Source organism: Brachionichthys hirsutus, chromosome 17 (assembly GCF_040956055.1).
Source record: "Brachionichthys hirsutus isolate HB-005 chromosome 17, CSIRO-AGI_Bhir_v1, whole genome shotgun sequence".
Classification (NCBI taxonomy): Eukaryota; Metazoa; Chordata; class Actinopteri; order Lophiiformes; family Brachionichthyidae; genus Brachionichthys; species Brachionichthys hirsutus.
The window spans coordinates 11,792,186-11,811,469 of NC_090913.1; the positions used below are offsets into that span (position 1 = coordinate 11,792,186).

The following is a 19,284-nucleotide window of genomic DNA, read 5'->3' on the forward strand; positions in this document are numbered from 1 at the left end:
AGGCTGCTTTTTTTTTAACAGAACTCTCTTGCCTGCTGTGATCTGAGCCGTTCTGATCGCCGCTGCCGCTTATATGGTTTATTGTTATACCCAGGCCTTCAGTGCTATCCTCCCTATAATAAACCCACTTTAAGCTCACGTCCGCTTGACTCTATAAACATTGTAAGACATCCACACTTTGTCCTTGAAAGCCCTGTGAACGTTTATTTGATCCGTTTCTTTGTCTGCTGCGGAGGTTGACGTTTATAAGCTAAACATCTAATCGCAGAGCTGATTCTGACCATCTCTGGACGGGCTGAGATAGTCCTGCTGGCTCTGATGACCCGCCGCTGCCTTGTGGCCTGTAGTCAAGTTCTCTTCTGAGCCAGGTTTATTGCAGACATGTCCATTGCATAAATCATTTTCTAGATAATGTAGCTTTTTTCCCCCCTTAAATTTAAACACCATTATTCCCCTTTACCCTATACCTTCCCACTATGACTGCATTCTTTCTTTCTCTAATTTCCTGTTGCTTGCCAGTGTGTGACTTTCCATTGTGCTCATTTTCACTGCAAAGGGCACGATGTATTGTGATGAAAAGGGGAGACCTTTTATATTGAACTCCAGCATCCGCTTGAAGGAATGTGTGTTGATTTGTGTGCAAATGGAGCGACAGAAGTACTTGTACCTATCTTAAACTGTGGGGTGTAGCGCCATCTGGTGGTAAAGGTGTATAACTATCTACACCACGGTTTGGCTCATGATGTTTAGGGAGGTTTTGGAGTATTAGAATGTTTTGTGCTTGCACGCCGACGTGTAAAACCTGCTCAGACCCTATTCTTAATTATCCTATAGAGTTTGTATTAAAATGCATGGCATTAGCCTGCTTTGAGCAATGATGTGTGTCCAGATTAAATTAACACTAAATTCCTTTGTCCTGCTTGACAACAACTGTTCCTACTTTACTGTGAATATCCATGCTTCCGTTTTCTACATGATACATCTGAATGTTATATATTAGACTATGATTGTCTTCAAAACTATTGATCTAAAAAACTATTATTATTGTATATTGTTATTTTCGTACGGCATAAAACACATAAGCAAATTATAAAATGAACACATTAAATGCCTTTAATTAAAATAAGACTTCATGCTAAACGCCCTCGGGGCCTCGCGCCGGATGTTTGTATCGTGACCCCGGAAGTGTTTGAGAAGCTATTAAAAGTCGCTTGACGTTAGCTAGCGTTAGCGGTCTGTCGGGTTCAGTCATTGTGCGGGGATGGAGGTGACACGCAAAAGTAAGTCGTCAAATAAGCTGTTGGCTGGATTTGTGATTCACGAATAACGATGCACATTTCAGTAGCGACTGAGGAAGACCTTTTAAATACGAAAGGCTCTTCTCTTCCCCGGTGTTTGTGTTGCTCGTTAGCTAGCTGGCGCAGCGGCTGCACTTTGCGCTAAGCTACACGTTCCTCTTTTCGTCCGCTTCCCTCATACTGCCTGTCTTTCATATAGATTTTAAAGACTGTTTAAAAGCGGTGCACGGCGCGTTGGAGGAGGCCGACTTCCTCGCCATCGATGGGGAATTTTCAGGTAACATCAGACGTGTTGCTGTGGTCGCAGATGCTGTGAATGGTGTCAACGTTAGCTGTTCTTTTTTTTTTTACCCCCCTCCCCAGGTATAAGTGACGGTCCCAACGTCAGTGCACTGACCAACGGGCTGGACACACCGGAGGAGAGATACGCGAAGCTGAAAAAGGTCTGCCGGTTCCCCCTCGTCCTTTGTTCTGGCTGTTGAAGCACCTGCAGCGTCCTCGGTCTAAATGATGCTCGCTTTCTTCCACCAGCACTCCATGGAGTTTCTGTTGTTCCAGTTTGGACTATGCACATTCAAGTTCGACCAGTCCAAGTCAAAGTGAGTGATGCTGAAGAACCACATATTGGAATGAATAGGAATAATTCACTGGTCGATTGATTTAATGTTTATATCATTGAAAAAGCTTCTTTTTTTATGATTTCCAGGCTTCATTTCCACACGACCTTTAGATAAATGCTTCTGCTTTTGCGTGATTTTCACAAGCTTGGTAATTGTGGCCGAGGTTTTACTGATTACTGTTCTCTTTCCTCGATTCCCATCTCTGCAGGTATATTATAAAACCTTTCAATTTTTATATATTCCCGAAACCGTTCAACAGGACATCCCCAGACATAAAGTTCATCTGCCAAGTAAGTCCGAGTTCCTCCTTCCGTGCATGTTTTAATAATCATTTAAAGAGCACCTTTTTTAAATGGCTGAATGGAATGATGGATTTCCTGATCCGTACCACCGCCAGCGTTCAGAGGGTGACCCGCATGGTTTGGAGGATTGTTGTCGTCTACCTTTTTATAGAGACAATGACTTTTTACTTTGACGCTAATTCAGATGGTTTAAAGATTCTCGCTCGGCTGCTTTTGGATTTTAAATAAACATGTGGAATGTTGTGAAAGTGAAGTGTCTCCTGTCATTTCAGAGTTCTAGTATTGATTTTCTGGCCAGTCAAGGATTTGACTTCAACAAGGTGTTCTGTAACGGTGAGCCCATATGATCAGGTTTAAATCATGTAAGATGTAATCGTGTATTTCACATGTCAATTGGAAATGACAGTAAGCACAAAATAATAATGTTTCTATTATTCATATCTAAATGAAAGCATTGTTAAATTTCTTCCTGCATTCAATTCAAGCAAATTTAAACACTCGTATTTCCCAGTTTATTATTAAACTGGTGTAGACGTGAGCCTTGTTTTTTTCCTCAAAGGAATCCCGTATTTAAATCAAGAGGAGGAGGCCCAGCTGAGGGAGCAGACGGAGGAGAGGAGAAATCAGCATGCTAATGGCATTGGGACGCCTTCCTTCATCTCTCCGTCCTCCTCGAAAGGCCCTGCGCATGTACCGGAGGAACATAAAGACTTCATCAGCAGCGTCATGTAAGTGTAGCACTGCCCGGGGAGTATTCATCCCTCCGTCTCCAGAGGAGTGGAAACTGAACGAAGGCGGTAGTGAGCTTCTTTCCTTCCAGGAGGGTGGATCTGGGTCCATTTTTCATTAGTTTGTATTGTCCCAGCTCCATGTTTGTGAAATCTCTTTATCTCCGTTGCTGCACTGTGTTCGAGTACGTACTGACCCCGACCTCGTAATGTTCAAGAAGGTAGAAATGCAATCCATCTGAACCTGGCCCCAGATTCACCCCGACAACAACAAAATGAAGGGGCGAACACACGACGTCTAAATCTCACCAGCTTCTTTGTTTCATCCCCACAGAGAGAAGGTTGAGGCTCTCTTTGTGAACTCTGAGAAGACTGTGGACTTGGCGCCGTGTACCGGGTAAAACATCACTCGTTTTTCTGTATCGTGTCGTTCTTCTGCAGTCTGTCGCCTCCACATGTTGTTCATGTTCTTCCCCAGGTTCCAGAGAAAGCTGATTTACCAGACGCTGAACTGGAAGTGAGCATCGCTCCGCTCGTCTGCTCTTATTGTGCTTCGAGTGTTTGCAGAAATGAAATGTGTTTGACTTTGAGCAGGTTTCCTAAAGGGCTTCATGTGGAAACCATAGAAAGAGAAAAGGTAGAAACGCGTTTCAGTCATCTTGGCTTGCTCTTTGGATTTGTCTCTGTGTGATTTATCAAATATGTTGTGTTTTTGCAGAAGGAGCGATACATCCAGGTCAGCAAAGTGGACGAAGAGGAGAGGAAGAGGAGGGAGCAGCAGAAACAAGAGAGGGAGCAGGTGCGTTTTGTGCGAAAGCAAAAGTTTGACTCCACTTCAAAGACGCTTTCAAATGCGCCGCTCATGTTCTTCTGCCCTCGACAGGAAGAGCTAAACGACGCCGTCGGCTTCTCCCGGGTCATTCATGCCATCTCTAAATCTGTGAGGAGACGCTTTCAGCTTGTTTACTTTAAACGCGTCCGACTTGTCCTTCTAACCCGTGTAATCCGATACGCAGGGGAAACTTGTGGTCGGCCACAACATGCTGTTGGATGTGATGCACACCATCCACCAGTTCTACTGCCCTCTGCCGGAGGTACGACCTTCACGTGGGCCTTTTTCAATACGTAGCAGTTTATAGCTCTGAGTTCTTTATGCCAATGCTCGCTTTCTCCAGGAGCTACCGGATTTTAAGGATGTCACAATGTGCGTGTTCCCAAGGTAAAGGCAGCAAATGCTCTTGAAGTATTTTTCCTTGCCTCTGATTTGTCCTATAACTGGCTGTTAAACCACTTGCAGACTTCTGGACACCAAGCTGATGGCTTCCACGCAGCCTTTTAAGGTGACCGGTCTACATGTCGCTGCACTCCCATGGTAGAACATCCCAGAGGCACCGACGTGGTTCTGTGTTTCAGGAGCTGATCACCAACACCTCTCTGGCTGAGCTGGAGAAACAGCTGAAGGAGACCCCCTTCAAGTCGCCCCAAGTTGGTAAGCGCTGACCTCTGACCCGGACGGCTGGCGCCTTCCAAACCGCTGACGCTTCTCCTCTTCCTGTTCCGATCAGAGACGGCAGAGGGGTTCCCCAGTTACGACACGGCCCAGGAGCAGCTCCACGAGGCCGGCTACGACGCCTACATCACCGGCCTCTGTTTCGTCTCCATGGCCAACTACCTGGGTAACGGACACGACCGACCCGCTCTGTGAAGAGGAGCGTGTCTGAATGGATGACGCTGAAATTTGTTCTGCTTGACGACCTCTCCAGGATCTTTCTTGACTCCACCCAAAACGTACATCTCGGCTCGCTCCAAACTGATTGAGCCTTTTTTCAACAAGTAAGCGAGGGGGGGGGGTGTGTGTCATGCTTATGCTTATGCTTGTGGGACTTTTCATTAATTGCACCAATAAAAATAATCTAAATGTGTCTCTTTATCTGAAGGCTGTACCTGATGAGAATAATCGATATTCCCTACCTCAACATCACGGGACGAGATTGTAAGTGTGATTGTTCTCTGTGTCGTGCAAATGTTCGAGGAAAACGCTTGCACAGAAACAAAACGCGAACGTACCCGGCTGCTCGGGACGACTTCAGACGCGGCTGAAGGTTCGGGGTCCTTCATTTCATCTGCTTCTTCTGCATTCGTGTCCACAGTGCAGCCTAAAAGGGACCGCGTCTTGTACGTCACTTTCCCCAAGGAATGGAAGACGAGCGACCTCTACCAGCTGTTCAGCGCCTTCGGTAGGAAACCGCTGCGTGATAACTCGACCTGCACGCGGCCACGCCCCGTCACGCTCACGTTCTCCTTCCGCCTGCTCAGGAAACATCCAGGTTTCGTGGATTGACGACACGTCCTCGTTCGTGTCCCTCAGTCAGACGGACCAGGTCCAGATCGGTGAGTTTGTCGGAGCCGCTGGAGACGCGCCGGATCAAACTGCACTAGAAACGTTGATGGCGTCTGTCAAACATCTCCAGCTATGAACACCAGCCGCTACGCGGAGAGCTACAAGATCCAGACGTATGCGGCGTACATCCAGAGTAAGAAGGAGAAGGAGAAGGAGAAGCCGAGCCAGACGGCCAAGCCATGGGGGGAGGACGGCTGGATGAAGTCTCACTACTCGCCGTCCTCGACCTCGGCGGGTTTTGGGTATCTCAGGTACGCCTGCGCTGATATACATCTCATCCAACGCTCTGCAGGTCGGCCCGGGTTCCAGTTATTTGTGTTTTTCTAGGGGTTTGAGGAAACGCAGCATCAGTCCCCTTCAGGGCGAGGAGGCGGCTGAGGGTCGAATTACAGACGGCTGGAGTCGCGACTCGTACCCGGACAGCACGGGCAGCAAGAAGATGAAAACCGATGGTGCGTGAGCGCCTGCTGGGTACTCTGCTCGTTGGTCTTTAAAAAGTAATCCCGAGTTTGGGATGTAACTGGGTGTGACGTTCCTCTGACCAGCTGTATTGTTGAAGCAGTCGCCTCGTGTGTTTCCCCCGTTTCACAGACATAAGCGACCAGAATTCAGACGCTGTGGAGAGCAAGACCTCGGAAGGATGGCTGAAGACCATGTGAGTTCCTCTCTGCCGTCTCCTCTCGTGTGATTGGCTCGTCCTAACGGCCGCTGTGCCCTGCAGACCTTCGTCCACCTCAGCGGGACCGAGTCCGGTCCCCGACGAAGAGGACGGAGGTCCCGAGGGCGCCGACCCGGCCGAAGACGACGAGGGGGCGGTCGCCTGGCGACAAGCCACGAAGACAAAAGGTCAAAAGAAGAAGAAGAAGCCTAAAGGTGTGCGAGGAATTCGTTTGTCCTGTTTTTATTGGCACAAAAGATGATCGAATGTCGGTTTGTTTTTGGTTCTCGTCTTGTTGCCATTGAGACTGAACTGCTCGGTAATATTTGGTCGCTGGACGGTTGTATTTATTACTCGTTTCTGCTTCTGCACAGACGCCGAGTCGCCGCCGTCGCTGTTCGACGTCCCAGAGGTCTGGTAGCGAGCGGTGAGGAGTGGAGAGGCCCCGTCCCACGCTGAAGCTCCTGCTCGGAGTCTTTTCGGAAGCACTTGGGACGCTCCCCTACCGGGAGTGGTGCACGCCTACATCCATCCGTTTGCTCGTCGGCTGTGGAGGCCGCGTCCGGAGCCGCCGGCCGAGCGACTGGACTGTCGGAAGAACACGAGCCATAACCAGCCGCCACATGTTGATCTCTGGCCCGGAGGAGCCGGCGCCTCCTCCGGGCGAACGCACACATCACTGAATCTTAAGCAGTCCATTTATTACGTGTTCAGACTGGAGTCCGTTCCATCGACGGGGAGCTTCGGTCTTGTACTTTGAGTGTGGCTCGTATGCGTGAGAAGATGACTTTGTTATCCCTGTGAAGCGGGAATTGAGCTGAAACCCGCTGACGGGTCCCGTAGTTTCCGTGTTTAGTCTTTTAATAGTCAAATTATGTTCCATTAGTTTATTTTAAGTTTTAACGTGTAAGCTCAACGAGACGATTCAATGTTTATTGGTGGCATTGAGATTATAAGATGTGATTGTTTGTTGTTGTTTGTGTTTGCTTTGTAGCCCTGTCAATAGTTTGATCACGTGCAGACGATGTAACCGTTAAGATGACGTCTACGTTTTTGTATAAGAAGTTTAAAACTCCGTAAATATTTCCTTTTGAAAAGGGGGGAAAAAATTAAAGACTGTTTCTTAGTATCTGTTCTTGTCTTTCCTTTGTTAAAACATCACTGAATTTATTTCGCGACAAAGTGAAGCGTTGGCCGCTCTCGAGGAGGAGCTGGAAGTCTTCCTGATCCGGGAGCGCCGGGTCAGAGCAGCATGGCGGTGCTCATCGTTCCCAGACCGCTGTTTTCATCAACCTTGTTTGACCTCCATCAGACACAGACCAGGAATGTGATGAGCGCTGGAAAAGAAGAGTTGGAAGGAATGTGAACCTTCTAACGCAGCGGGTGGGGTGGGGGGCGCAGATGTTCTCAGACACGGAGGCCTCACCTGGTGCATCCAACCAGAACCACGACCGACAGGGTGCCGTCTGGGAGACACCGGAACAGCTTCTGCAAGCGGCGGTCCAGCTTCCTGATCCGATCCGTCTCCTGGTCCCAAAAGGTCTTTATTACACTCAATCATAGTTAATCGTGATTAAAGTATAAAAGTTCGCCTAATGCTAATGGTTCGCATGCTACAGGTAAGGGGCAGTGATTGGCTGAGTCGCTGTGGCCTCATCTCACCTGCGGCCCCTCCTCGTTTTCTGACGCTCCCTTGTCGGGCTCAGAGTTGGCGTTCGGCATCGTCATGGCGACCCATGATGGTAAGTGGGGCGGCGTCAGGGCCGGACAGACGAGGTAGTTCTGCTTCCAGAGGTTCTCCGAGGAGCTCAGGGCCGCTTGTTTGTCCTCTAAACTCTCAAACCCTGTTCAGAGAAACCCGGAGAGTCCGATCATCCGACGCAGCCGGGATAACGAACAACGGGGAGGCTTTGAACTCACCGATGTGAGCATGTGTCGGACGCCTTCCAGGTTTGGCAGGAAGTACAACCCTCTCCACCGAGCCGAAGTGACTGAAGACCTCTCTGACCTCCTCCTCGTCCATTTGGGCCGTCGCGCTCGCCGGTCGCCGCCGCGCGCCGTTGGCTGCGCCGGGAGCGTGTCCGGTGAACATCGGAGAAGCCAGCCCCGCCGCCACACTGGAGTTCAACTTAACGGCGTAGATGTCTTTGGTGTTTAGGCTGTCGGCCATCAGGGCATCGAGCGCCACATCCAGGTCCAGCGTGGACCCGCAGACGGGCCGCCGCACCTGGAAGACATTTGGAAATCCAGCGGTGCAGAAATGCTCCGACAGAAAGCCGACGGCTGAACAGCGTTACCTTGATGGGCTGCTGTCGGACGCTCAGTCCGTCTAAGGTTCCGAGAGCCAGCACGGCGCCCTCCAGCAGCTTGAAGGTTACTTCTGCATGAACCTGGAGAACACGCACGCCACTGATCACAAGCTGCCGGCGCTAAAACGTCTCGATCACGCGCCGCGGGTGAGAAGTACCCTGACGGTTGCGGTCAGCATTTTGACTTTCTGAACCGGGCCGCAGCAACGAAACACCCGCCTCACATCCCTCTCGGAGAAGCCTGCAGGAAACGGCCCGGCGAACACCACGCACATGTCCCGCAGGCTTGCACGCACCTGCGGCGGTAACACACACACACACACACACGCACACACACACACACACACGCACGCTCGCGTTTAGAAACGCGCATTCGAATAGAACTTGGACTTTGAAATAGAACTTTGTGCTCGGAAGAAGCGGCTCACCCTCGGGCAACGCCTTTTCAGATGCTCTGAGAACGACGAGAGCTGCAGCACGGAGAGGAACGCCCGCTTGGTCTGTCTCCTAAAAGACGCCGACACCTGGGGGGAGGAGGAAGGAAGCCGCGATGACGGTCATCGCAAAACGCACCTCCGGAGTCGCAGCTGCGACTCCTCGTCTCACCTCTTTGTCGGAGTTGTGCCACAGCTGACTGGACAGATCCAGCGCGACGTCGGCACGCTTCCCGATGAAGGCGACGGACCGGCCGCGTGTTTGGAGGACGTCTGCGAACCTTAGAAGTAGCGATCAAACGTTCTCAAACCATAGAACAAAGAATACAAAAGGTTGCGTCACGTTTTGTACCTGCGACTCGGGGCGGGGGCAGGCGGGCCATCGGAGGACTCCTCCGTTACTGCGTATCCCCACAGCTCCTCCAGGTGGCGCTCAACAACCTGACGTGAGCAGATTGATGGCAGGTTTTCAGGCTGGCGCATCGAAACCCGGTTTGTCCCAGCAAGCGGGGCGTTACCTGGCGAGGTCCTGCTTGAATAAAGTACTGAGCCAGCTGCAGCGCTGCCAGCGCGTCCTCAGTGGGGTCGTGACCCTCCGTCTCCTCCGTTTGGATTTGCTTCCTGGAATTTAGGTGGCGAGTTCAATGATTTATATTACCTGAGCTGCGGCGGGTGAGGGACACGTTTGAGACGACTTACTTCAGCACGGTCTCCGCCAGAACCTTGAGTTTAAACTTTTGCCCGAAATCTTTCCTGTACAGCAGCGAGGTGTCGATTACGTGCGCGTGGATCACCTGCAGCGGAGACGCAACAATAGGAACTCTTCCACGCGCAGGAATGGCGTCAGCCGGAACTCACCTTCAGAGCCTTGAGGTCATTGTCCAGAGAGTGTCCCACTAGAACGGCGTCGCCTGGCAACACAGTCCCGAGCTTCGCCTGAACGTCCCGCAGGGTGGCTGTGATTGGTCGCAGCATCGCCGCGGTTATACCAGAGAACCTACCGCCAGACGACAAGGTGAACTTCCAACGCAGCGGAGTGGCGTTCGCAGCTGGCTCTGCGTACCTGGCGTACCTGGTGAGGTAGTCGAGGATTCGGTTGGGAGGCTTCACCAGCTGGTCCAGCACGCAGTTCGCACCGCTGTCCACCAGAGAAACGCGAGCCAACTCGTATCCCGCTTCTGTCAGGCACTGAAACGCAACGCGAGCTCAGAACCCTTCCGACGACTCGAGGCGTAAAAAAGAAGAAGATTCGCAGAAGATGTCCAACAATTTGAGATAAAAGGTGTGTCAGAGTGACGCCGCTCGCTCTGCCGGCTATTGATTACCCTTCAGGGGTAACCACCAGTCGTGTATCTGATCCGTTTCAATGGACAGTTTAGAGCGCAGCTACCATTTCGCAGTCGAGTCCATACAGAGGGCTTCCGTCAGTCACGCAGTCGACACTGCCCGTGGAAATAAACTCCTCAAAGCCCGGCATCCCTGTCAAACGGAACAGAACCAGGCATGAGAAGGTAGAAAGAGACACTCCCACCCACATCTAGATCGTAATTAGCCTTCACTGTGGCTGTCACCAGACCTTTGACAGGATAATGTTTCTTTATCATCTCCTCCTGGGTGAGAACGTACGCGGTAAGTCCTCTCCTCTGTGTCCCAAACTTGGTGATTACTGGGTGACTCAGCAGGGCTGCAGAAGAACACAAACATCAGTACACAAGCCGGGAGAGAGCGCAGTGAAACGCTGCCGGCTGGATCGGCCCCACCTTTCTGCAACGGGCTGCTTTCCCTCCGCCTTTGGAGCAGAGGATCTGACTCAGGCACTTTGCTGCCGAAGATTCCGGATGCCAGGTCCGTCGATGACGGTGTGAAGGTGACCCTCTGATAAAATACTGACCAGTTATCTCAACGCAGACCCTGTGAATAGATGAACTATCCTATATGTGACCTGTGGGTTACTCACAGAGCTGTAGGTGGTCCTGAGGTGCTGCAGGGTGGGGTGGTGGTCGTAAAAGTGGCTCTGGGTCAGGCCCTCCACAATCACCACATTCATGGCTTTAATCCTCTTCTGGTGGAGGAGTCGACACCAACTGCAAGAGAGGCAGGGGGGGGCACAGGGGCGGGGGATCAGAGCGTGATCTGAGGCGAGCCGATCAGGTGTTACGGACGCAGCCGTTACCTGGGCTGTTTAACTCCACCTGCTTTGCCCAGGGCGGCGTAATGCAGCAGCTCCATCAGCTCGTCCTGCGTAACGGGCTGCTGGAGGCGATGATGCTGTAGCGTGATCCTCGGGGAGCGGGAGGAGCGTCCGGACGCCGGCGTCTCTTCACCTTCCTCTGATGCTTTAAATCTCTTGGGCTCCCCGCCGACTGTGTGGGAGACATCCGCTCGTTTCCTTCTGTTGCACGTTGCTGCTGCTGAAGGATCCATTTTCGCTCATCCAGTCGAGACTGGTTGTTTTATGCTCTGTGAAGACACAAAAAACGATTTAGGACATTTGAGAGAACTAAAATTACTTGGTTCCGTAAATGATCAGCTTCAAGGCTCAAGTAGATAACAGTAAGTTCATAAAATAGAATGACTGTCACACCGCTAGCTAACACTTTATGAGAATATTTCTGTCTCACGGCGTTAACTGTATGATTCAAGAACATTTACGAGTCTGGTAGAGATATGGGAATATTAAAAAGAGAATAAAGATTTAAATACCAGGCGTTTACTACCTCAGGCGTTCAAACTCAATGATTCCCATCACCGCTGGAAGCTAAAAACACATGGTTCATAGAAAAACACAGCGTGTTACGCTACGTCGTGACGTCACTTCCGTTTTTAATTTAAAAAGGAAATGCGCTTGTAATTTCTTTACATCCTTTCATGTAGCAAACGTTTCGCAAATTTGATAGTTGTTTACGCTCATGAAATTAGACGCTAAAATGTTAAACTCGAAGTATGTAGTGTCCGGAAAGCCGGAAATGCTGGTTCTCGTTTTGCGATCGATTATATCCGTAGTTGATTTCATTGACTTGCAGCCAGAGTAAATCAACCACAGACTAATGGATGAAATTCAAAACTGCGGCGTGATTTTTGCTGCGTTTTAGTGGAAACTTAACTATTGATCGATCACAGATAGATTCATATGTCTTCTAAAGTGAATTACCCGAATTGAAGTGAGGAACGTTATGGCTACCCGGAAGCTGGCTAAGTAAGTAATACGATTAACAAGTAACCTTTAGCGTTAGCAAATAACTATCCTAAAAACAAGTTGGGAAGATAAAGAAAGGAAAGGCATCGTAATCTGTTTTTGGTTCCACAGGGAACTGGGATATTTGAGGCAACGGAGTCAATCCTCAAAAAATCAATCTCTGATATCAAGTAAGTATTAAAGCGGATGAACAGGATGTTTCCACATTACTATCTTATTTCAGGCTGGCTGAAACTGTTACACTTGTCACTGTATAATTCTGTCTGGTTTCTCCTAGATCAAATATTTTCATACCTTATTGTGATTGATTTTGAGTCCACTTGCTGGAGAGAGAAGAAAAACTACAGCCAGGAAATTAGTAAGTAGTCCTTTACTCCTTTATATGTTCAATATGCACATATCCACTCTTTGTTTAACCCTTATTACAGCTATTCCTCCTTCCTTTCTTGCTTCTGTACAGTCGAGTTTCCTGCCGTTCTCTTGAACACCTCCACAGGGGAGGTCGAGTCTGAGTTTCACACATATGTTCAACCCCAAGAACACCCCAATCTGTCCGAATTCTGCACAGAGCTGACCGGGATTACACAGGTCATATGAATAAATACACTACTGTGAACACGTCAAAGCACTTCCTGGTGCCACAAGCTCTATATAGACTCGCATGCTTGAATTACTCCCACAGATGCAGGTTGAGGCAGGGATCCCCCTTCAAATTTGCCTTTCTAGGTTCAACCGCTGGCTGCAAAACCTGCAGCTCAACAAGGGCCTGGTCTTCCCCACTCGACAACAGAAATCCTCTGAACCTTCAGTTTCTCAAAAACTGTGTACCTTCCTTACATGGTCAGGTAAAAATGTGTTCCAGTGTTGGTCTACGATGCTTGATTTTGCAGTGACGGGTAGACATTGAGATAAAACTCCTCCTCCGCCTGTGTTGTCAGACTGGGATCTTGGTGTTTGCTTGCAGTACGAGTGTAAACGGAAGCAACTCCTTAAGCCTGATGTGCTGAACAGCTGGATAGACCTCAGGAGCACCTACAGGGTGAGTGGAAGCTCACTCGTTATGCCTCTGATATAGCCGAGGCTTTGTTTCCTTTCGTGTAAAGTCAATAAAAGATTCACATTTTCCCCTTTTGAGTTGTCCTTTTATGTCTGACCAAGATATTCAATAATTGAAACCAGGAAAAGCAGCAGATGACACAACAGCGTTATTACCAAACAATAACAGGTTAAACTTGATGTAAATGTTTAATCACATGCTAAATCTTTTTTTTAGCTGTTTTATGACAGGAAACCCAAAGGCCTAAACGGGGCATTACAAGATCTTGGAATCCAGTTTGCCGGGAGAGAACATTCCGGTATTTAAAAGAGAAAAACCTTTCAAAATAAAATCTCAACAATAGAATAAAGACTTCCTCAAATCTGGCGGGTTTTGAGTTTTTTCTTTTTTCCCCTCAGGCTTAGACGATTCTCGAAACACAGCTCAGCTGGCAGCGAGGATGATGAGGGATGGGTGTATGATGAAGACCACGCGGAGCCTCGTGAGGGTGAGTGGCCGGCCAAAGATGCAGCCCGACTACTAACCCGCCCGGATCGTTTTGTCTCTTCAAGCAGGACCTGAATGTAGCTCGTTTTGTTCATTAACGTCGTCTATGTAGGGTTTTTAAACATTTTGTGAGGCTTTTATGAAATAAACAGAAATATAAATGGTCTGTTATGTGACTATAAACACTGGTCAAAATATGAAATAAATCTTTCTGGACCCCGAACAGACCTGTTGTCCAATCAGCCTAACCGCTTAAAGGCGCAATGCAATTTCAAGTCCAATCAGAGCCATGTGTTGGGGCGACAGTGGCTGGGCACTAGAAAATCTCTACCCTACGATTAAACCTGTTGCCCTTTTTTTCTAGACGCCATTAATGGTCAAACCCATGAATGGAAACTCAACTGAACTCAACAGGAAAGAAAAATCCAGCACAGACAAAGAGGAAAAGCATCTTAAGACAAACAAACCCCCCTCATCCAAGATTTCTCCCGGATCGTGTCTGATAAAATCAAAAGTAATGATGAATAAATTAGACACAAAGAACTCCGGGGCAGTTCAAAGGCCGCTTCAAATCTGTCAGAGCCTGATCTCGCCTCAGACGCTGCTGAATGGTGCGACCGCAGCGCTCTGGAGGCCGGCGGCAGCTTCCGCTACGCTTGGAGGAAAAGCTCCTTCTCCACACGGCAACGGCAACAGCCTTGTTCTGTGTTCTACCACCGTGGGCTGCGTTTCAGAGCAGCCCGATCGGCCCCTGCCCTCGGAACCAGGAGAATCAGGGAGACCTGCGCAGGAGGAGGAGCGCACAGAAGGTTTCTTAATGGAAACAGAAGGCAGGTGTGACTCTTATGACGACGTGGTCCTCGAGGGCGATGATGATGATGATGATGATGATGATGTCATTGACTATGACCATGTTTGGAAGGATCCTGTTGGTGCAGATCCATCAGGCAATCGGGTCATACTGAGGGGGTGTGTGATAGGAAACACGGACGACCTCAATCAGGCATCAGTGAAATCTCTATCTACAAATAATATGAGATCTCAAATGGACGTGTTTAATTATTTAACTAAAGTCAGGCAACCTTCAACAATCTCTGATTCCTTTGATGTCCCTAAAAGTGTTCCTCTGGACTCAAACCAGCACAAATCAGGACGTAAGAGCAACACCCTGCTTCCATTGGGGCACAAACCCTTCATGCCAGAGAAGACCTCCACCCCCAACGCCTTCTGTTCCAGGCCCATCATGCAAAACACAACCTGCAAGGAAACTCCAAGGCTTCCCTGGTCCATCTTCACTGACCCACCAAAGTCCTCCAGGACCTCCTCGTCATTCTCCTCCAGAAAAGCTCTCTCCTCTCTGTCCACCAACACGTTCTGCTTGCGCACCACTTGTTCCTCCAATCGCGCGTCAGAGAAAGGAGGACAGAGGATCACTCCTCCGCTTTGCGCGTGTGGGAGGCGCGCAAAACGGCAAGTCGTGTCCAATGGTGGGCCCAACAATGGCCGAGGGTTCTACTGCTGTCCGGTCCGCCGGTCGGCCGGCGGGGGCAGGGTCCAGAAGGGATGTGAGTTCTTTAAGTGGGAGTCGGCTCTGATGAGGAGGTCGGTGCCGTGTCCTGATCGGAGCTGTCGTCCAATCCAGAAGTCAGCTGCAAGAAAAAGCTGTTAAACCCTAAGGTCCAAAAGAACCCTCAAGAACACTTATTACAAATACGCATTAACTCATCTTGATCATGAACTGCATTCGTTTTAATGTAAATATATGGGTTTAATGTAAATATATGGGTTTTGAAAAGGTGTTCAAATTTAATGTCTTAATAAGGTTTTTTTTTTGTCGTGACTGTTTCCTGGATGGATCTTTTAAATAAACTGTTTCCTCAGTAAAATAATATTCAAGTACATTATATTCCAAAAATATACACTTGAATATAATACAGTGCAATATCAAACAAGTTTTAAAGGTTAAAATCCTTATTTTAGGATAATTCTGATGCTAAAAACACGAAGGAGCGCCGCGAAACAAACCGGTCACACTTTTTGTCCCTTCTCTCACGCCGTACGGCAACAACAACAACACTTTTTGTCCCTTCTCTCACGCCGTACAGGACCAACACACTTTTTGTCCCTTCTCTCACGCCGTACGGCAACAACAACACTTTTTGTCCCTTCTCTCATGCCGTACGGTAACAACAACAACACTTTGTGTCCCTTCTCTCACGCCGTACAGGACCAACGCACTTTTTGTCCCTTCTCTCACGCCGTACGGAACCAACGCACTTTTTGTCCCTTCTCTCACGCCGTACGGAACCAACTACGTCACGCACTATCTGAACCTCACGGTTCGGAAAGCGTGCGGACTGTTTGAACGTCAATTGTTTTGTTTTTGTTTGTTTGTTGCCGTCGCTTCGTCTTGATCTAAACTTTTTATAATAAAAAGCTCATGTTTTGCGCAAACGCGCGCGAGCTACCGGATCAAGACGACGTCAGCGCGCAGCTCTTTGCTAACATGTCGGCCGCTGCTAACGACCCGAGGAAGCGGAGCATGAAGCGGTACGGGGGCCACGCCAACAAGCGGTGGAGGGGCCCCCGGGAGCTGGACGTGGGCATGCAGGGGATCCTCATCACCTGCAACATGAACCAGAGGAGGTGCACGGCGGAGGCCTTCAATCTGCTCAACGAGTACGCGGACGAGCTCTACGGGCCCGAGAAGGTGAGTCCGGGGGGGGTCGGGGTCCCACGTTGACCCCCCCCCCCCGGCCCATCCTACACAGTTAAACCTTGTCTAGAGGGTCGTTTGGATCTGTGGGAGTCTGTAATGTTTCCCACCATCTCTGTTTAATCACAGCTGCAAGGCAACAGGAGCGGAGGCGAAGAAGAGGAGCCGGGTGAGGAGGAAGACGTCGATGTCGCGCTGAAGAAGGAAGTGGCCCAGCTCCAAGCGGCCGGACCGAAGCACGAGAGGCGCTTCCAGTCTCTGGAGAGCGGCGCCAACAACGTCATCTTCATCAGAACTCAGAATCTGGGTAAGGGCGGAGTAACTGGTGAGTTTCGTTTGTTGATCGAGCCCCAGAAATGGAACCCTGTGTTGTTCTGCTGCTAGAACCCGACAAGCTGGTCCATCGCATCCTGTCGGATCTCCACTCCACGAAGAAGAAGAAGTCCCGCGTGATCCTCAGGATGCTGCCGGTGAGACGCTGAAATCGGCGCCAGCTAAAGGCCACGCCTCTGGTCGAGGTGGTTTTAACGCAGTCGAGTGGAACGTGCTGTCCTCTTGTTGTCGTTCCAGGTGACCGGGACATGCAGGGCCTTCCAGGAGGACATGCTGAAGTTCCTGAAAGTCTTCCTCCAGCCTTGGTTCACAATTCCACACTGTGCGTCCTACCAGATCGCTTTCAAGGCCCGCAACAGCAGCCACAACAAGAGAGAGGAAATCATTAAATCAATCGCAGGTAGAGATGATATGAAATGAATGTTGCCTTTCTCAAACAATCTGTGGGTAAAGCTGACTTGACTCTGGATTTGGAACTTCTCAGGTGTTGTTGGGAAGCTGAACCGTAAAAACAAGGTGGATTTGACCAACCCAGAACTGACCATCATCGTGGAGGTCATCAAGGCCGTGTGCTGCATCAGCGTGGTGAAGGACTACACGCTGTACAGGAAGTACAACCTGCAGGAAGTGGTGAAGGAGGACACGCCCAGGCCCGAGGGCGACGCGGAAAAAACACGTTCAAATACAGTCGAGCAGGAGGAGATGGAGACAAACAAAGGGGAGGAGGCAAACAAAGAGATGGAGACAAACAAAGGAGAGGAGACAAACAAAGGGGAGGAGACAAACAAAAGGGAGGAGGCAAAGAAAGAGATGGAGACAAACAAAGAGATGGAGACAAACAAAGGAGAGGAGACAAACAAAGGGGAGGAGACAAACAAAAGGGAGGAGGCAAAGAAAGAGATGGAGACAAACAAAGGGGAGGAGACAAACAAAGGGGAGGAGGCAAAGAAAGAGATGGAGAAGGAAAACAAAGAGATGGAGGAGGAGACAAAGAAAGGGGAGGATGAGACAAACAAAGAGACGGAGGAGGAGACAAACAAAGGAAAGGGGGGTGAGACAAACAAAGATAATAAAGAGGCAGACAAAGGGGAAGCGGAGGAGAAAGGAGAGAGAGACTGTGCCCAAAATGTCCCGGAGGACGAGGAGGTCGATGAGGGTGGAGGTGATGGGGACTAAGTTCTAATATAATGTCAGTGAGTTCGATTTGAACTGTCTGTAAAACATTTCTTTACGTTCTGAGTCCTATTTTCCACTGCTGGTAACGAATAATGAGGCTAGAGGTTAAACCTTCATGTCTTCGTTTATGTCGCATTCACATCTTTTACTAGATGAGCTTCAACTTCAGACGTGTTTTTAAGCTAGCAGTGAATTATTTCTTTTTTTCGATGTTCTGATCTGAGCCTTTAGTGCTGAATTGGTTTTTTAATTTCAGTGTAAAATTATGTTTGACGTGTTCCCTGCAACGGGATGGGATGACTTGTTCATCTGAAGCGGTTTCCTAAAGCGATCACTGAATTAAAGCTCCCTGTGTGTTTATCTCTCATTCAGTGCACGGATAAGTGATTGATTTAACGTACAAGACAGAAAGCCCACACAAACACAATGTAGGTGGAACAATGATCATCTTCACGCAGCTTCCTATTAACCTATACTGCTTCGATGCGCCACTAGATGGCGGCAATTCCTCATTTAGGCTGCAGATTTTAAATGAGCTCTGATTATTTCAGACTTGTTGCTGCGCCCAGAGAAGCATCGATAATCATGAAAGCTGCGTTCTGTATTTTTTTATATATATTATAATATTCTGAGCCCATATTTCTGCAGAGCCTCTCTGTGTCCAACGAGCCTTCCTCCAAAATGTCACAGGCGTGCAGTGTTGTGGTTTGTCTTTTGGGAATGCATCGTAACCTAAATTACGCCCCGTGTATCTAAAGCAGAAGTGGTGCCGTATGCTCGCCACAATAATTTAGAGAGGAAACGAAAATAATTTCCATCCACTGCGTCTGTTGTGTGAACAGAATTGTCATTAAACTTGAGCTGAACCCTTGTTGTGACCCCACCCGTTGTGTTCTCTGCTGCATTGCGTCTGACCCTCAGGACTCCAATCAGTGGGAACTGCTGACAGGCTTAAAGCTCCGACCGGAGGGGAGAGCTGAGGATGTTTCCCACCTGTCAGTGAGTTGTTCATATAATCCCAATTAGACTGTGACCTCATAATGGCACCACAGAGGTGGCGTCTTAATGATGTCTCTGCCGGCAGTAAAATCCTGAACTGAGAATATCTGCAGGGAAACAGTTTCCTACCGAACTCTAGCACAAATTGAAGTCATTGGGGCTTATTTAGATGAAATGCATTCTGTCAAAGCTGACTGTTTCAAATGTTTAAATTCAAGGAAGAATACTTGCAATACTAATTACAAATACTAATTATTCTGTGTCGTCAGATGTTTTACTTGGCCCTAATTAAACCTCAGTGGCTTGTCTTCCAAGCAGAAGCCCACAGACACGTCCACGTTGCCTGCCTCCCAGGACTGTGCGCGCTTATTCAGGTTGAAATGTCACAGTCCTGTGAAACAATCGCATCCACAGGCGCGCACGCGCGATCCCCGCGGGGTCAGGATTAGCATCCGCTGGTGTGGCTCCATATCTGACCTTTATGAGTGGATAAGTAGTTCTCTCCAGGGTCTCATTTGTCTCACTTTAGCCCTCCCCCCCTCGAGTCCAGACTCGGAGCGCTGCTTCAGAG

General features: G+C 49.1%; 4 protein-coding genes across 4 annotated transcripts; 3 read left to right on the forward strand and 1 right to left on the reverse strand.

Annotated features, from left to right (window-relative positions):
- Positions 1-1,202: 1,202 nt before the first annotated feature.
- On the forward strand, positions 1,203-6,496 carry parn (poly(A)-specific ribonuclease (deadenylation nuclease)). Its single transcript, XM_068751426.1, has 26 exons — positions 1,203-1,280; positions 1,498-1,575; positions 1,662-1,741; positions 1,830-1,897; positions 2,127-2,208; positions 2,493-2,553; positions 2,780-2,948; positions 3,283-3,345; positions 3,427-3,465; positions 3,543-3,585; positions 3,667-3,747; positions 3,832-3,888; positions 3,965-4,042; positions 4,124-4,167; positions 4,246-4,288; positions 4,362-4,437; positions 4,514-4,624; positions 4,712-4,781; positions 4,886-4,941; positions 5,099-5,185; positions 5,265-5,339; positions 5,420-5,600; positions 5,677-5,801; positions 5,941-6,004; positions 6,071-6,222; positions 6,382-6,496. Exons 1-26 carry the CDS (start codon positions 1,262-1,264, stop codon positions 6,426-6,428), a joined length of 2,049 nt encoding a protein of 682 aa, XP_068607527.1. The 5' UTR covers positions 1,203-1,261; the 3' UTR covers positions 6,429-6,496.
- Positions 6,497-6,778: 282 nt separating this feature from the next.
- Positions 6,779-15,268, forward strand: eri2 (ERI1 exoribonuclease family member 2). Its single transcript, XM_068751074.1, is given in 11 exon segments — positions 6,779-6,798; positions 11,875-11,946; positions 12,058-12,116; positions 12,224-12,304; positions 12,407-12,534; positions 12,629-12,791; positions 12,885-12,985; positions 13,220-13,301; positions 13,402-13,490; positions 13,854-14,458; positions 14,609-15,268. Coding segments are annotated over 11 exon segments (1,950 nt in total). The 3' UTR covers positions 15,159-15,268.
- LOC137906620 (RNA exonuclease 5-like) lies at positions 7,221-11,174 on the reverse strand. Its single transcript, XM_068750909.1, has 18 exons — positions 10,924-11,174; positions 10,708-10,834; positions 10,511-10,625; positions 10,327-10,434; positions 10,141-10,229; positions 9,823-9,938; positions 9,609-9,747; positions 9,450-9,544; positions 9,269-9,371; positions 9,103-9,191; positions 8,923-9,031; positions 8,727-8,840; positions 8,475-8,612; positions 8,305-8,397; positions 7,928-8,234; positions 7,670-7,851; positions 7,434-7,549; positions 7,221-7,344 (listed from the first exon to the last, which is right to left on the reverse strand). Exons 1-18 carry the CDS (start codon positions 11,172-11,174, stop codon positions 7,296-7,298), a joined length of 2,340 nt encoding a protein of 779 aa, XP_068607010.1. The 3' UTR covers positions 7,221-7,295.
- Positions 15,269-15,867: 599 nt separating the features above from the next.
- On the forward strand, positions 15,868-18,576 carry thumpd1 (THUMP domain containing 1). The gene is made up of 5 exons (XM_068751427.1): positions 15,868-16,199; positions 16,335-16,512; positions 16,590-16,675; positions 16,776-16,938; positions 17,023-18,576. Exons 1-5 carry the CDS (start codon positions 15,930-15,932, stop codon positions 17,712-17,714), a joined length of 1,389 nt encoding a protein of 462 aa, XP_068607528.1. The 5' UTR covers positions 15,868-15,929; the 3' UTR covers positions 17,715-18,576.
- Positions 18,577-19,284: the final 708 nt, after the last annotated feature.

Bases quoted from the DNA above. Each gene is read 5' to 3' on its own strand.
- parn (XM_068751426.1), top strand. The intron at 4,782-4,885 runs GTAAGCGAGGGG...CTTTATCTGAAG, and splicing joins ATTGAGCCTTTTTTCAACAA to GCTGTACCTGATGAGAATAA. The intron at 5,601-5,676 runs GTACGCCTGCGC...GTGTTTTTCTAG, and splicing joins GCGGGTTTTGGGTATCTCAG to GGGTTTGAGGAAACGCAGCA.
- LOC137906620 (XM_068750909.1), bottom strand. From the start codon at position 11,174: ATGGATCCTTCAGCAGCAGCAACGTGCAACAGAAGGAAACGAGCGGAT. The intron at 10,435-10,510 runs GTGGGGCCGATC...GTTCTTCTGCAG, and splicing joins AAGCAGCCCGTTGCAGAAAG to CCCTGCTGAGTCACCCAGTA. The intron at 9,939-10,140 runs GTAGCTGCGCTC...GTTGCGTTTCAG, and splicing joins ATGGACTCGACTGCGAAATG to TGCCTGACAGAAGCGGGATA.
- thumpd1 (XM_068751427.1), top strand. From the start codon at position 15,930: ATGTTTTGCGCAAACGCGCGCGAGCTACCGGATCAAGACGACGTCAGC. The intron at 16,200-16,334 runs GTGAGTCCGGGG...GTTTAATCACAG, and splicing joins AGCTCTACGGGCCCGAGAAG to CTGCAAGGCAACAGGAGCGG. The intron at 16,513-16,589 runs GTAAGGGCGGAG...TTCTGCTGCTAG, and splicing joins CATCAGAACTCAGAATCTGG to AACCCGACAAGCTGGTCCAT.